This window comes from Macrotis lagotis, chromosome X (assembly GCF_037893015.1).
Source record: "Macrotis lagotis isolate mMagLag1 chromosome X, bilby.v1.9.chrom.fasta, whole genome shotgun sequence".
NCBI classification, from domain to species: domain Eukaryota; kingdom Metazoa; phylum Chordata; class Mammalia; order Peramelemorphia; family Peramelidae; genus Macrotis; species Macrotis lagotis.
In genome coordinates, this window is record NC_133666.1 from 275,100,526 (window position 1) to 275,118,391 (window position 17,866).

Sequence of the window (17,866 nt, forward strand, 5' to 3'; positions counted from 1 at the left end):
TCTAAGACATGGAATCAATATTAGAATATGCTGATAGAAATTTTTGTCCCCTATTCCAGGTTTAGTCAAATTCATGTCTACCAATTTGATGTCAGGTTTGACTGTGACCTGTCAATTCTTAGTTTATTGATAATTTTTTCTTGATATTTGAAAGTCTTTTCTGCTTAATAGTTTTATGAAGGCCTAAGCTCTAAAGTCTGTTTTGAACATAATCACCTTATTCTTTACTTTGCAAAATTAATTGCAGTGAGGGACTTGATTCATATTTTGTAAATATCTAGTTTCAACTACTTTTCCAAGTTGTGATTATATGATGTGAAATATGCTAATACTTATATAGTTGGACCCTCCCTGCCTCATAACAGTAGTAGAAAAGAGCATAGTTTTGTCTATTTAAAACTTTCATTAAAATTCCTTCTTTATTTTACTGTGAATCATTCTCTTTGCATACTATCTGAAATGGATCAGAGAATTAGAGATGAGAAAGACCTTAGTGGTCATCCCTTTATTATTTTTTTTTACAGATGAGAACACTGAGGTCCAGAAAAGTTAATAACCTGCCCAAAGTCACATATATATACATACACACACACACATATAGTCAATGTCAGAATAGACATCTGAACTCAAAAATTCTGTGATTCCAGATTCTCTCTTCTTTCCATGGAGATATGATAGAGATGAAACAAGAGAACTGTGATGAGCATTTTTTAAATGTTGCTTACATTATCTTACTTTATTTTCTTTACACCTTACATGACTTTACTTTCTTTCTTTACTACATTTACTACATTACTTCTTTACTTACATAACATTCTTTACATCTTACTTAGGTTACTTTCATAAGTTCTATTACAACTCCATTGCTCATTTTCTGTTCAAATCTGTTCTGCTGTAGTGACTGTGCCCTTGAACGATTCCATGTCTCTGAAATGGAATTCATTAATGGTTCTCCATTAATGAAGTGAGGATTCCAGCTTTGGGAAAAAACCCTGCAAGTTTTTGAATGGAAAAAAAAAAATTATCCAATGATGTCACCAATTATTATTGATTATCCTTTATTGTAATTCTGCAGCTATATGGATAACATCTATTTGCTTTTTATTTTATTGAGAATCGAACATACCAAGGCATCGTAGCACAAGTTGGTTAGGTGTTTTCTCTGCCCCTACCTCCAGAATGTGCTGCAGTGAGAACCATGCATGCTATCTCTACTCTTTTTGAGGTCGGTTGTTTTTTCCACTCAAGCACTGTAGTTCCTACTTCAAAGTGTGTCTTTGATAAACAAAGGCAAATGCATCCTATCTCCGAGGTAGTGGAAGCCTGCCAAACCTCAAGCTTAGAGAACAGGCCTCTGGAGGTTTGAGGCGCTGAAGGTTGAATGCATTAGGGAACCGGCCTCCTTTGTTAAAGGATCTCATAGCCCGGCCCAGCCGAAAGGCATCTGAGGGACCGTTTCCAAGTCCCCTCCGGTGGGAAAAGAAGATACTGAGGCAAATGCAGGCCAGATTTTTTTTTAAAAAACGTCTAAATAAAATAAAGTCACTTGGGGGGAAGGAAAGTCATCTTCTCTTCTTCCTGTTGGCACAATGTCGGGCGCTTCGGCAGCTCCCCGGCCCCGGCTTCGCGGTCTCCCTAAGGCGGGTTTGCCCAGTGCCCCTCCCTGGCATCCTCGGGGGCTCGCCGCCTGGGGAGGGGCCGGGGCGGGCAGCCGGCTCCTGTCCAGGGAGGGGTGGGGCGGGGAGGCCCGGGCCTCGGAGGGCGGAGGGAGGGTGGCCGCGCCCCTCCCGCCCAGCTTTTCTGGGCGCTCTTCCCCCTCACGGCAGGGCTTCCTCGCCGGACCGGAGGCGGACGCCCGCGGAGTGCCAGCCGCGCCATGCCCTCCCCCCCGGGGGCTCCCCGGAGCCCGGTGTGGCTCGGCCTCCTCCTCCTCCTCTCCGCGGCCGCCCCGGGCCTTTCGAAGGGCGCCAGCACAGGTAACGGGCGCCTCCCCGCTGCACCTGGGGGCCCGCCCGGTGCCCCCCGCCGGTGCCCCGGGCGCCTGCCTTCCCGTGGAGCGGCGGCGACGGGCGGGAGCCGCGCCCCGGCCCCTCCCGGAGGGTGAGGGCACTCGTAAGGAGCCCGGCGCGCCCGGGGGTGAGAGCCGGGCCGCCCCCTGCCCTCCCGTGCCCATGACAGGCCAGAACAGCGCCTCGGCGCCTCCGCCTGCTCACCCCGAGTTTGGGGTTCAGACCCAGTGAAGGAAGGCTCAGGAGCTCCCTAGAAAACTGGCTTAGGTTCGGGTTTGTTTTCCTCCTTTCTCCGGAGTTTTCAGAGGTTCCCGAGTGCCCTGGAAACTCGGCAGGCGGGGTGCCATCTTATGACGGGCACGGCTCGCCTCACCTGAACCGTCACACCAGACCCGCCGGCTAAAAGCACCTGTCTTGGGTGGCCCCCGCCCAGAAAGGACTATGTCTAACAGGAAATACTTCCACATATTAAACACTTATTTTTATTTTATTGAGGAAATTAAACTAAAGCGAGCATCCAGGGAAGTCCTAGTGAAAAGGAATGCAGCCTAGGGAGGGGGAGAGTGTCTGATGAAAGCCTGGCTCTGTGAACCTCGAAGGAATCATGGAGGTGGGGGCGCCCTGGGCACCCATGCCCCATCTTCTGGGTGCCCCGGTGTGGGCTATGCGTGTTGCATCAACCCGCCAGGGCTGTTTTGTTCACTTCTTCCGTGGCTGAACAGCCTAAAACACAGCGACTTGGGGGGGGGGGGGTTGGCTATGATTTATTTATACCTCAGACTTCATGCCCGATCCATGGGAATTATAAACTCGGATAAGGACAAAGAATGTTTGATTAGGAGGATCAGGACTCTTTTTTGATTCAGTCTTGTTTCCTCATCTGTAAAAGTGATAAAATTGAATGTGGTATTGTCCCCCAGCCGCCCCATAGGTACTGATGTCTCCAGTATGCATGGGGTAGGTACCAAGATGGCTTGGCAGATAATGTTGGGCTTGATATTGGGAAGATCAATCTTCTTATATTTGTTTGGTTTTTGCACTTACTCAGTGATTCTGGGTAAGACCCTTAATCTTACCTTAGTTTCCTAATCTGTAAAATTAGCTGGAGAAGGAAATGGCAAATAACGCTTGTCTTTGCCAAGAAAACCCCAAATGGGGTCATGAAGAACTGGAAACAAGGATTGAACAACCACCCCCGCTAACATAAAATGAGTGGAAATGAATTAAAACAACAGAAAAAAGAGTTAGTTGAAAAAGACATTTTTTTTAACTTTCCTAGTTTAAAGAAACAAGGACCTTTGATAGGAAAATGTTTGCAGATGTGAAAATTTTGTCTCAGAACCATCATGGTTAATGAGCATTTCAGTCAGTGATATGAAATATTAATACAATGACTCTTTAGATTGAGGGTGCTAGCACAAGTAAATGCTTTTGGAATTCTAAGGATATGTGAGATGGACATCTTGATACTCTAAGTCTTCTGTGGTGAACATTAGGCATTTATGAAGTAATTGTTGTCTGTTCCATATTGTTTCAATTAGGTTTTCTTGTGTAGGCTGGGGGGAGGAAGGGTTTGTTTTTTTAGATCTTTTGCCACTTAGCTCTCTGAACCTAATTTTTCTAAGTTTCTAAGTTATTTTAATGGTATCAGTGTCTGTCCCTCAGAAGAACTAAAAGATATATTTTTATTGAAACTGAGTTTACCCCAGATAGAAACTTCTAGTGATGGGGTACATGGAGTAGGGGTGTCTGAGAAAGAATCTGAGACAGAATCACCTAGAAAAATGAACCTTTTTATTGTTACACTGTAATCAGGATACAAAAGGCTTTTATAGAGTGGAATACAGAAGAAGGGTTTTCTCAGCTAGAAATTTCTTTCAAGATGAGATTAATACTTGTGCTTTACTAGAACAGAACAATGAGCAGTTTTTCTTGGAATGTTCCCATGTAATTGGAGTTCCTCAGCACCTGACCTGGTGCTCTTACATCTTTCTGTTTTATCAAGTCTCCATTTGCCGATTTCTTTTCACCGCTCTATACTGTGTCCTCCCTCTTTCTCTCTCCCTGTTTTTGTGGGGCAATGGGGTTAAGTGACTTGCCCAAGGTCACATGGCTAATAAGTATCAAGTGTCTGTGATTGGATTTGAACTCAGGTCCTCCGGACTCCAGGGCTGGTACTCTATCCATTGCTGCCTTTTCTCTTTTGTGTCTGATACTTTTGACCCCATTAGTTGTTTGCTTGGCAGTTATTACATTTTCTTTTCCAGTGGATTCAGTTTGTCAGGCAATAACAGTGGCTTACCCAGGGTCACACAGCTAAGAATTACTGTGACTGTAGTTGAACTTAGATCTTCCTGACTGCTGGCCCTCTAAGCATTCTAAATTATAGAGTCTCATGATCCTCTTTTATAAAACTTAAGTTCCATCTGTCACTCTCAGTTATGTAAGATGCTGAGTGACAATTAAAAACCCTGAGAAGCAGGCCCATAAAGTGTGGCCACCTTATAGCAGAAGTAAAGTGAATTAAAGACAAATATAAAGGCAGGTGGTGCAGTGGTTAGAGCACTGGGCCTGAAGCCAGGAAGATGATATCAGATTCATAGTAGCTTTGGGATCCTGGGCAAGACACAATCTCTATCTGAATTAATATCCTCAACTGTAAATAAAGATAACAATAGTACCTACCTCTCAGAATTCTGAAGGTCAAATTAGATAATATTTGCAGAATGCTTAGCATAAAATTGTGCCTGGCCCATAGATGTTTGTCCTTATTTTTGAAGAAAAACATGACATGCAAGTGAATTGTATTTGAGTGAGGGGGTGCTGTGCAAAGCCACTGGCTTCACTGAGGAGTTATCTGGGTTCAGTGACTAGATATGCATAAGGAGATGGACACCTATTCTGTAACCTGTGAAAAAGACCCAAATGAATCCTACAGCCCACTTGTGCTATAGATTAATAAAACAAAACAAATAAACAACTAAACAAAATCTGTTTCAACTACTTCCATCCTGCTTAGATGGGATACTTAAAGCCCTGATACTCTTGTCATTGTTTCCTTTTGCCATAGATTGCATTTCATTGATCTATTCAAGTGCTACTGATTGGTTAAGCAGCCCTGAAATAGTCACAAATCTCTATGGCAGGAAACTTCAATCAAGCAGTACTTTTAGTGCCCTATTTTTTTCCTTTCAGTTTGACTATACTTGAATAGTATTTCCCTTGTATAAGATGCACCATAATTCTGGGCCTGAAATTTGAAAAAATGTATTTCATAAAGTTACTGAACTCAAGTTTTAGTCATTGTCAAATTCATACAACTTATTGCTGTCCATCCATTAGCTCGTCCTCATCTGTGTCTGATGACGAATCCCTGTCTTAGGAGAGGCCTTGGCCACTCTCCTGCCTGTGCCCTGGTCTGGGGTTGACCACAAGCTCTCCCTGGGCAAGTCTGGTGTGTGGACACATGCTTAGTCCATTACGTTTCATGAACCTGAAGCACCCACTTCTTTTTCATCAGAATTCTTCTGGCCTCATCTGAACCATCTTTGTGGACACAGGAATTCCACTGGCCCTTTGTTCTTCAATCCATTTCTTCAATTCCCTCTCTAGATCAGACCATTTGACTGATATGTCTCTCATGGCCTTCTTCTGCCCATAGCCAGTCTCAGATTGTTCCTTCAATTAAAAGATACGATTTCCATTCATTTGTGCAGACTGGAGACCTTTTAACTTGAGTTCAGTACTGGATGAAAATCTTTTCTGAACCATTTCTGGGCAGAACGTGTCAAAAAGTTAACCTAATATATTGCTAACAATGAGTGCAAAGATAAAAAGCTCGAAAAAGAATGAAATGCAAGTAAAAAAAATCTACAACCACTGAATGAGACGCTCCCAGTTTTTAGACCTCAAATTTTTTGAAAAAGGGTGCATTATACATGGAGAAATATGGTAATTTGGAGATTGATTTTTTTCTCCTAAAAAAGTCATATGTTGCACAAACATCACTGGTCAGTAGGAAATATTGGTTCTTGTCTCAGCTCTGCCATCAACTTTGTAATGTGTGGACTTCAGTGACTCTTGTGTAGAAAAGGAAGGTTTCCTTGATGATGTCAAAAATCTCCTTTCTATTTAAAAATTTTGTGATCTGTAGATAGAAAAATTAATATGATAATGTAAATAAAAATCACACTGATGCCAAAATACTAGGTGAAGTAATTCAAGATAAAAATAATTTTCTTTTCTTAACAGAAAATATACAAAATTTATTTTTAATATTTTAGTTTTATGGATTTATTTTTAAAATTGCATTTCTTTTGTCAGTCTTCATCACAAAATATCCCAATCCTTATTATCATATAATACACTTATAAATTATCAATGAGGCAATATTTGTAAAATACTGAGAGCAATGTCTGACACATAGTAAATGTTCAATATCTAAATGCTTGTTTTAATTTTAGTATTATGTCTGAGTTCAGATACTTGTAAGATCAGTTGAATATGGTTAAGACTCTTAAGACTCGTGACCCAAGACTGTAAGGATCAGAAAAAATTTTCATACATTGCTGAATTCAAATTCAAAGTGATCCTGTTTGCATGGAACTTTTTGTATTTGAGAGAAAATCCTTTTTTTGAAAAAGGACTCAAAATTATATCTTTACAGATTAGATGAGTAACCTTTTCCCTCTCAAGTCACTGTAGTGTATATGCTCTGTGTTGTTTGTTAATGATGTTGATGTTTTTGTCCTTTGTTCTTGAAGAAGACCATGACATTAGGGAGATGATGCTATGATGCACATGGAAATTGAATTTGAGTGTATATGGGGAGGTGCTATGTTAAGTCACCAGCCTCACTTTCTCCTTCAGAGCCTTCTGGGTTCAATGGTCAGACATGAATCAGAACAACTTAAGATGGCCCTGGATGTGAGGCGGTCAGGGTTAAGTAACTTGCCCAAAGTCAAACAGTTAGTTAATAAGTGTCAAGTGTCTGAAGCCACATGTGAAGTTAGGTCCTCCTGAACCCAGGGCTGGTGCTCTATCCATTGCATCATCTAGTTTTGCTCCATGGGGACTAAGTGATAAATCAAAAATAAGAATTTTGAAAGTCCATCTGAGAGAGATGTCACCTGGGGAAACATTCACAAAATGTATTAAATTTGCATTTGGCATCTATTATTTTTTTCTTTAAAATGTTAATTGCTTCTCAATAACGTAAAAATATTTTTAACATTTATTTAAAAAATTAGAGTTCAAAATTATTTCCCTCTCAACTCTTCCCCCATCCCCCCAAAATGATAAGCAAATTGAAACAGGTTATATACATGTAATCATCCAAAACATTTCCATATTAGTCAAGTTGTGAAAGAAGATACAGACCAAAACCAAAATTAAACTAACAAATCATGAAAAAGATAAAATGAAACATAATATCTTCAAGCTGCAATTCAGATTCTAGCAACTCTTTCTGTGGAGATTTATTGCAAGTTTCATTATGAGTCCTTTGGATTTGTCTTGGATCACTGAATTTTGAAAATAGCTAAGTTATTTATTGTAAATCATATAATATTTTTGTTACTGTTTCTGAAATCATTTAGTTTGTCATTTCTTATAGCACAGTAATATTCCATCACAATCATATACCACAAATTGGTCAGTCATTAGACAATTGATGGGCATCCCCTCAATTGCCAAATCTTTTCCACCATAAAAAAACTACCATAAATAGTTTTGTGCAAAAAGTTTCTTTTCCCTTCTTTAAAAAATCTCTTTAGAATGCAGGCTGAATAGTGTTCTTGCTGGATATGCACAGTTTTATAGCTCTTTGGATGTAATTCCTATTTGCTTTCAAGAATGGTTGAATCAGTTCACAACACCAACAGTATATTAGTGTCCCAATTTTATCACATGTCCTCAAAAATTTATCATTTTTCTTTTCTGTCATATTAGTCAATCTGATAGGTGTGAGGTGGTAGCTCAAAGATTCTATAATTTGCATTCTTCTAATAGTGATTTAGAACTTTTTTATATGACTATAGATAGCTTTGATTTCTTCATCTGGACACTACCTATTCATGTCTTTTGAACATTTATCAACTGGGGAATGACTTATTTTTACAAATTTTACTCAGTTATTTACTGAGAAATGAGGCCTTTCTCAGAGACTTGCTGTAAAAATTTTTTTCCCAGCTTTCTTTCTAATTTCAGTTTCATCATTTTCATTTAACTAAAAATCTTTTAAATTTAATACAATCAAAATTGAATATTTTACATCTAGTGGTATTCTATCTCTTTTTTGTAAAAGGTATTTTTTTCTAATTAGATGTAAAAATAACTTTCAAAATTCATTTTATAACATTTTTGAGTTTCAGATTTTTCTCCCTTACTTCTCCCCAACACAAGTCATCTGATATAGATAAATATATGTGGGATCATGTTAAACCTATTTCCTGTTTAAGTTACATTGTGAAAGAAGAATCAAAACAAAAGGGAAAAACATGAGGAAAGAAAAGTGAAAATAGTATGCTTTAATCTACATTCTGATCCCATAGTTGTTTCTCTGGAGGTGGATAGCATTTTACATCATGAATCTTTTTGAATTATTCTGGTTCTTTGTTGCATTAAAAAAAAACATTGAGAGACTGGCAAAAGATTATGGATCTATCAAGAGCTGAGTCAGAAAGGATATTGTATATTTATCGAGCTGGGTCAGAAAGGATCAGTAACAAAAGGGAAACTTGAGAAAGTACAACAGGATTATAGAACTGAACTATACTAGAGAAAAACAAAGATTGAAGAAATCCATAAGCCCAACAAAAATCTAGGGGTTGAAGGTTTAGCCTGATGCCACCAGTTATCCCTACCTCATCAAGGAGTGGGGGAAGTTCCAAGGAAAGGTCTGCTTTCTTTATAAATTCTGTAACAGATTCTGCTTTCTGGTAACATGAATCTTGACTCAATAAGTTAATAGGGTTAGCTGGAATTAAATATAAATGTAAATTATTTTGAGCACCTTTATGCCCCAAATGTGATTTTCCTAACTGGGGTCTCAGAGCAATTTTTTTTTTTACAGGGCAGTTGGGTTAAGTGACTTGCCCAAGGTCACACAGCTAGGTAATTATTATGTGTAAGAGCAATTATAATTGTTCTTAATTTTTTATCTAATAAAAAATACCCGAAGTAGTCAAGGACAGAATATTGTGGACCTAAGAGACCATTGCATTGTCTCTAGGCTTAAAGCAAGGTAATTATTTTAATGTTGTTATATTAATATTTATGATATATTAAATGTTGCTTTATGAAATATTTTCTTTTTTGAGACTTTCCAGGAAAGGTTTTTCTTTTAAAAGTGAGAATAAGATCTCAGAGAACTTTTTAAAAAATATTATTTAAATATTATTTAATACATGGTAAAATGTTTTTAACATTTGCTTTTATTTCAAAGTTTTGAGTTCCAAACTCTATCCCTCGTTTCCTCCCCCCTTCCCTGAGAGGATGTAGTATACTGACATAAAACATTTTTATATTAATAATTTTGCACAAAAAGACTTGGAAAAAAAGAATGAAAGTGAAAAATATGCTTCAGTCTATATTCAGACAATATCAGTTCTTTCTCTGGAGTGAATAGCATACTTAATCATGAGTCCTTTGAAATTATCTTGGATCATTGTATTGCTGAAAATAGCTATCATTCATAGTTCTTCATCATATAATATTGCTTTTACTCTGTACAGTGTTTTCCTGTATCTCCTCTCTTCACTTTGCATCACTTAAGCTAAGTCTTTTCAGATTTTTCTGAAATTATTCTGCTTGTCATTTCTTATAGCACAATAGTATTCTTTCCCATTCATATGCCACAGCCTGTTCAACCATTTCACCTTTGGGCATCACCTTGATTTTCAATTCTTTACAACCAAAAAGGATTTGCTAAAAGTATTTTTATATGAATAGATCCTTTCCCATTTTTTTGTGATCTCTGTGTATATGTATTGTACTGTTTTATAGCCCTTTGTGCATAGTTCCAAATTGCTTTCCAGAATGATCCCATGAGTCCACAACTTCACCAACAATGAATCAGTATTCAAATTTTTTGAACAGTTTTTGGCAAATTATATTTTTTGCCGATTACATGTAAAGATAATTTTCAACATTCATTACTTTTATTTTTAATAGTATTTTATTCCCTTTCCCCATTACATGTCAAGACAATTTTTTCCATTCAGTTTTACAAGATTTCTTTCTCCTTCTGAAAATAGTAAGCAATTTAATATAGGTTATGTGTGATCTTTCATGTAGAATATATTTCTATATTAGTCATAGTTATGAAAGTTAAAACAGATTAAAAGTAAACAAAAGTAGGGAGAGAAAAAATGCTTTGGTCTGCATTTAGAATCCATCACTTACCTTTTCCTTTTTTGAATTCTTTGTACTTGTCTTGGATTATTTCGATGCTAAGAGCTTAGTCTTTCATAGCTGATCATTATGCAATATTGCTGATACTGTGTCCATTGTTTTCCTGGTTCTGCTCATTTAACTTTGCATCTTTCCAAGATTTTTTTTTTTTTAGTTTTTGCAAGGCAATGGGGTTAAGTGATTTGAACTCAAGTATTCCTGACTCCAGGGCTGGTGCTCTATCCACTGTGCCACTTAGCTGCCCCTTTCCAAGATTTTCTAAAATTTTCTGTTCATTTCTTATTTTACACCAATATTACATTACAGTCATATACCACATCTTGTTCAGCCATTCCCCACTTAATAAGTATTCCCCTTAATTTCCAGTATTTTGCTATAATGAAAAGAGCTCCTTTAAATATTATTGCACATATAGGACCTTTCCCCTTTATTATGATCTCTTAGGGATACAAATCTAGTAGTGGTGTTGCTGAATCAAAGGGTATGCATAGTTTGGTTATCTTTTGGGCTTAGTTCCAAATTGCTCTCCCTAGTCATTGAAACAATTCACAACTCCACCAGCAGTGTATTTGTGTCCCAATTTTCCCACATCCTCTCCAATATTTATCATTTTCCTTATGTTGCCATCATATTAGCCGTCTGATAGGTGTGAGGTCATACTTTAGAGCTGTCTTAATTTGCATTTCCCTAATTAAAAGTAATTTAGAACATTACTTCATATATCTGTAGAAAATTTTGATTTCTTCTGAAAATTGTCTCCTTTGAACATTTATCTATTGGGGAATGGCTGTATTTTAATAAATTTGATAAGTTCTCTCTATATTTTAGAAAGGAGACCTTTATCAGAGACACTCGCTATAAAGATTATATGCCAGCTTTCTGCTTTCCTTCTTATCCTGGATACATTGGTTTTGTTTGCACAAATGTTTTTAATTTTAATATAACCAAAATTATTTATTTTATATTTCATTATGCTTGTAACTCATTTTTAATTTCTCCTTTAAGAATTTAGTGTATGTACCATTAGGACTGAGATTGTTTCATGATGCATGGTTTTGGTGAATTATATGATTATATATCATATATATTATATGATGAAGAACTATTTCATTTAATAATATTCATTTTGTATTCACCAAAAAATTCACCTTTTAGCAAAATATGGTTTCCTTCCTTATCTCTTTTAATTAGGTCTATTTTCTGTTTTATTTTGTCTGAGATTAGGATTGATACCTGGTTTTTTTTTTTTTTGGCAAGGCACTGGGGTTAAGTGACTTGCCCAAGGTCGCACAGCTAGGTTATTATTAAGTGTCTGAGACCAGATTTGAACTCAGGTCCTCCTAACTCCAGGACCAGTGCTCTATCCACTGTGCCACCTAGCTGACACAGTATTTATATTTTCTTCTTTAAAAATTCTTTTGAATTTGTTTGTTTGATTCTTAATATCTCAGAGTAATTACCTTGCACTTACCTGTTCTAACTTTTAAGGAGTTGTTTTCCTTAATCAGCCTTTATACTTTTTCTATTTGGCCAATTGTATTTTTAAGGAGTTGTTTACTAAAGTGAATATTCCCTTCTGGCCAGTTCTGCTTTTTAAGCAGTTGTTTTCTTTTTTCTGAACTGTTGATTTTCTTTTTTCATAATTCTCTTGCATAACTCTCATTTTTTCCCCAAATTTTCTTTTATCTCTCTTATATGAGTTTTAAACTTATTTTGGAGCTCTTTTATGAGTCCTTTCTGGGTCTGAGAACCCTGTTTTTCTTTGGGGTTTTGTCCATGGGTGTTTTGACATTATTGTCCTGTTCTGATATTGTGTCTTGATCTTCCCTTTCACCATAGTATCTTTCTTTGGTCAGATTCTTTTGTTGTTGCTGATGTTATTTTTTGCTCATAATTTTGAACCTTTCCCTCTTTCTTTTAAATTTGAGGTCTGCTCTCTTGTGGAAGGGTTTCTTTTGACAGTGACTGTGGGCCTTGGCTGTTTACCTGGTGTTGCCCTGAGACCCACAGAGGACCCTTGTATCTGCTGTACTTAAAAGTTGAGTTGGGGGAAAACTGGCATGACTAGAGGCTGTAGGGATCTGACTTATCTGGCGACTGGGATCTGAGATGGACTGAGGCTGGCATACTTCCTTCCTGGACTGTGCTCTCTTTTTACCCATATGAACCAGACCTTTCCTATCAATCTTCCATATTTCTTAGACTCAAAAATAATTTCACCCTGTTTTCTCACTGGTTCTGTTCTTCCAAGATTTGTGTTAGGGCACTATTTTATGGTTGTTTGGAGGTAAATATGGGAGAGTTATGGTGATTTACTGCATCATTTTATAAGATTTTGAGTTCCAAAATTTTTTCCCTTCTTTCTAAGGCAACAAACAATTTAATATAGTTGTACATGTGTAATTATGTTAAACATATTTCCGCATTAAACATTCTGTGAAAGAAGAAACAGAAAAACTACAAAAAACCCCCAAATAACCAAAAAAGTGAAAGATTCCACTCAGCATTCTGACTACATGGTTCTTTCTCTAGAGTGGATGGCATTTTCCATTACAAATCTTTTGGAATTATCTTGGCTCATTATATTGCTTCATTCAGCATCAGTTCAAAGTCTTAATTTGCATTTCTCTAATCATTAGTGATTTAGATCATTTTTCACATAATTATAGATAACTTTAATTTGTTCATCTGAGAATTGTCTGTTCATATCCTTTAACCATTTATCAATTGGTGAATGATTTGTATTCTTATAAATTTGACTTAGTTCTCTGTATAATTTAGAAATGGGTTCTTTATCAGAGACTCTTGCTATAAAGATTGTTTTCCAGTTTTCCACTTTCCTTCTAATCTCACTTGAATTGGTTTTCTTTATGTAAAACCTTTTTAATTTAATGAAATCTAATTTTGTAATGCTTTATATATCTTTTGTCCTAAATTCTTTCCTTCTCCATGGATCTGACAGATAGTGTATTTAATGATTTTCCAGTTTGCTTATGGTTTTACCCTTTATGTATAAATCATTTTGATTGTATCTTGGTATATGGTATGAGATGTTGGCCTATACCTAGATTTTTTTTGCCCCCCCCAGGCAATGGGGTTAAGTGACTTGCCCAAGGTCACACAGCTAGATAATTATTAAGTCCCTGAGGCTGGATTTGAACTCAGGTCCTCCTGACTCTAGGGCTGGTGCTCTATCCACTGTGCCACCTAGCTGTTCTTTTATACCTAGATTTCTCCATACTGTTTTCCAGTTTTAGAAAATTGATTGCTAATCCAGGAAGTATTCTAAAGTAGTAATTAAAGTAATCTTCTCTGAGTTCTTAGTTTCTTTTTTTTAATGTAATCTAGATTATTAAATGATATCACAGGTCTGTGATAGACATCATTTTGAAAATGCTTAATAGTAAATTTTATTGGCAGTTAGAATAAGAATTTATTAATAGCTGCCTTGTCATTTTTGATTTTCTTTTTCTTTCTTCTTTTATTTTTTTTGTATTCACCAAAAAGTTTTTTGATAGATTACATGTGTCTGGATCTCTAGCTTTTGGTGGTTGTAATAACTTTGAAAATAAAAATATTAATAGTTATACTTATATAACCTATATCAGATTATTTGCAGTCAAGGGGAGGGACGAGAGAAGGGGAATTCAAATTCAAATATGGAATTCAAAATATTACCAAAAATGAATGTTAAAAGCTATCTTTAAATGTAATTGGAAAAAATAAAGAAAATCATATTAAAAAAGAAAATTAATTTCTTAACACTTTAGACACAAAAGAAAATAATAATGTTTTCTTAAGTATTAACTTGAGAGAATATCCATATATATTATGTTTATTTTAAATCTCAGTATATCCCATGAGAAATCTTGAATTCTCTCATTTTAACATTATAGCACCTTTCCCTTAGAGCAATGTGCTCTTAGACCATCTGTTTCAAAGTGGATTTTCTCAGGTGAAATTGTGATTCTCTGTTCTTAATTTTTTTATGATTTATTTAATATTTCATTTTTGCCAATTACACATAAAACTATCTTAAATTTTAAAAATAGATTTTGAGTTCCAAATTTTCTCTTCCCTTTCCTTTCCCTCATTGAAAAATCAAGTAGTTTGATCTAGGTTGTACATGTGCAGTTATTTTCTTTATCATGTATATTTCATGAATATTTTCTTTTTCAATATATTTTCATGTTAGTCATTTTGTGAAAGAAAACTCAGACCAAAAAAATAAAGTAAAAGTATTCATTCAGATTTCAACAGTTCTTTCTCTTGAGGTGTGTATCATTTTTCATCATAATTCCTTCAGAATTATTTTGGATCTTTGTATTGCTGAGAATAAATAAGTTATTCAAAGTTAATCATTGTACAGTATTGATATTACTGAGTTCAGTATTCTAGATCTTCTCATTTCACTTTCCATCAGTTCATATAAGTCTTTTCAAATTTTTCTGAGAGCATTCTTCTCATCATTTCTTTTTTTAATTAACAAAATTATTTATTCTTATTTTGTACAAATAATGTTTTTATACATTACTAAAATATTCTTGTTTAAGAGTAAGTATAATACCCCTTCCCCTCCCCCAAAATAGACCCAAATAAATGATAAAGTAAAGGAGAGAGAAGAAATTAAAAATTAAAAATAGTAAAAATAATAATAATAATAATAATAATAATAATAATAATCATTGTAGGTATGGCCAGGTGGCGCAATGGCCAGAGCACTGGCCATGGAGCCAGGAGCACCCGAGCCCAAATCTGGCCCTGTACAACCAACAATCTTCCAGCTGTGTGACATGCAAACCACCCCAGCCTCACTGCCCTGCAAAAATCAAAAAAAAAAAAAAAAGAAAAAAAAAGACCTAATATAAAATAAAATAAAATAGTAATAATAGTAGGGGTGGCTGGGTGGCGGACAGAGCACTGGCCCTTGAGCCAGGAGCACCCATGTCCAAATCCGGCCTCAGACACCCAACAATCACCCAGCTGTGTGGCCCCAGGTAGGCTGCCCAGTCACATTTGCCCTTTAACACCCCCCCCCCCAGAAAAAATAATAATAAAAAATGTGCTTCAGTCTGTGTTCCAACACCACCAGCTCTGTCACAGGTGCATCACATTCTTTAGGATAAGTCCATCACAAAAGTTACTTCCATATTTTTCCACTGTTGCCATTGCTGATTGCAACTCCCTCCATTCATATTTCTCTACTACCATGAACTATATTTTCTTTCTCTTTTCACTCTGACTCTGCTGTAGGGTAGTTGAGTGGTGCAGCAGACAGCTCGCTGGCCCTATGGTCCTGGACAGGCCATCCAATCCTAGCCCCTTGCAAAAAGTAAAAAAGAAAATGAGTTATATCTGACCACTCTCCCCCCATGGTCCATCCTCTCCTCCATCACTCACATCCCCCCATTCCCCCTGTCCCCCCCTCTCCTTCTTACTCCAGATGTCTATACCCCATTGAGTATATATGCTGTTTCCTCTCCTAACCACCTCTGATGAGAGCGAAGATTTCCTCATTCCCCCTTGCCTTCCTCCCTTCCATATCATTGCAATAGCTCATTGTAATAAAGAAAAATCTTATTATATGAAATATTTTAGCCTATTCCTTCTCTCCTTTTTTTCTCCCATTACATTTCACTTTTATCTATTGACTCCATTTTTATACCACAATATATCTTAAAATTCAGTTTTCTCCTGTGCTTCATCTATAAAAGCTCCTTCTACCTGCTCTATTAAATGAGAAGGTTCATATGAGTATTAGCAATATCACTTTTCTGTACAGGAATACATATAATTCATCATCATTAAGTCCCTCATATTTTCCTCTTCTTCTCCACTCTCTATGCTTCACCTGAGTCCTGTATTTGAAGATCAAACCTTCTGTTCAGCTCTGGCCATTCCAATAGGAACATTTGAAATGCCCCTGGTTCATTGAAAGTCTATCTTTTTCCCTGAAAGAGGACATTCAGTTTTGCTGGATAGTTGATTCTCAGTTGCTTTTTAAGCTCTTTTGCCTTCCGGAATAATATATTCCAATCGCTATGAGCTTTTAATGTAGTTGCTGCTAAGTCCTGTGTGATCCTGACTGCAGCTCCGTGATATTTGAATTGTGTTCTTCTGGCTGCTTGTAATATTTTCTCTTTGACTTGGGAATTCTGGAACTTGGCTATAATATTCCTGGGGGTTGTTTTTTGCTTTGAATCTCTTTCTTGGGGAGATCGATGGATTCTCTCCATTTCTATTTTGCCATCTGCTTCTAGGATATTGGCAATTTTCCTGTAATAATTCTTTGAAAATGATGTCAAGGCTGTTTTCCTGGTCGTGACTTTTAGGTATTCCAATAATTTTTAAATTATCTTTACTAAATCTGTTTTCCATGTCTGTTGTTTTTTCAATGAGATGTTTCACATTTTCTTCTAATTTTTCATTCTTTTGGTTTTGAAGTATTGTGTCCTGATTTCTCATAAAATCAGCAGTCTCCCTGAGTTCTATTCATTGTCTGAAGGATTTGTTTTCCTCACAGAGCTTTCTTATCTCCTTTTCCATCTGGCCAATTCTGCTTTATAAAGCATTCTTCTCCTCAATAACTTTTTGAACTATTTTATCTACTTGATCTATTCTGGTTTTTAACATGTTATTTTCTAAAGAATTTTTTTGGATCTCCTTGACTAAGCTGCTGACTTCATTTTCATGTTTTTCCTGCATCTCTCTCATTTCTTATCCCAATTTTTCCTCTATCTCCCTTACTTGATTTTCAAAGTCTTTTTTGAGCTCTGTCATGGCCTGAGCCCAATTTCTGTTTTTCTTGGAGTCTTTAGATGCAGGAGCTTGTACTTCCTCATCTTCAGATTGAATGCTTTGATCCTTCTTGGGATCATAGACAAAGTATTTCTCAATGTTGTTCCTCTTTTTTCTCTGCTTACTCCTTTCCTCAGCCTGTGCCTGGTTTTGGGGTGCTTCCTGAGCTGAGTATTAGTGGGGCACCCCCACAAGGATCTCAGTGTGTGAGGCTCTGTCCTCCCTCCTGGTCTGTGAATGACCACAAACACACCCCTCTGCCATGGGGCTGAGGTGGGGGGTGGCCCTGTTGTTCTATTGGGGGGGGCCTAGACTACGATCAGGGTCTGAACGTGGTCAGAGCCCCAGAGTCCTGTTCCAGGGGCAGAACTTGGCAGTCTCTCTCCACTCCCCTCCCTAGGCTCAGTGCGCTCATGTCCTGGGGGCTCCTGCTTACCAGCTCTGCCTGCTTCTGGTTCCTGGATCTCGGCTGTAGTGGCCACTGCTCACTGTGTGCCCTGATGGCTGGGATTCATGTGCTTGCTGTGGCAGAGGTCTGCCCGCTGTTCCCCCCAAGTTGTGCCTTGTGCTCCCCGGGGTGTAGATCAGGAAACTGCCCGCTGCTGTGAGCTGCGGCTCCCAGTGCCCTGGGGCTGCCTCCTGGCAGA

The 17,866-nt window shown here is 37.3% G+C and overlaps 1 protein-coding gene across 2 annotated transcripts in view; it reads left to right on the forward strand.

The window, feature by feature from the left end:
• The first annotated feature begins 1,798 nt into the window (after positions 1 to 1,798).
• The window catches only part of EMB (embigin), a 47,322-nt gene continuing 31,254 nt past the window's right edge, over positions 1,799 to 17,866 (forward strand). For both annotated transcript variants that reach the window (XM_074200820.1, XM_074200821.1), the window contains exon 1: positions 1,799 to 1,976. In XM_074200820.1, coding sequence (XP_074056921.1) covers positions 1,877 to 1,976 — 100 coding nt within the window. In that variant the 5' untranslated portion in view covers positions 1,799 to 1,876. The remainder of the gene's footprint in view (positions 1,977 to 17,866) is intronic.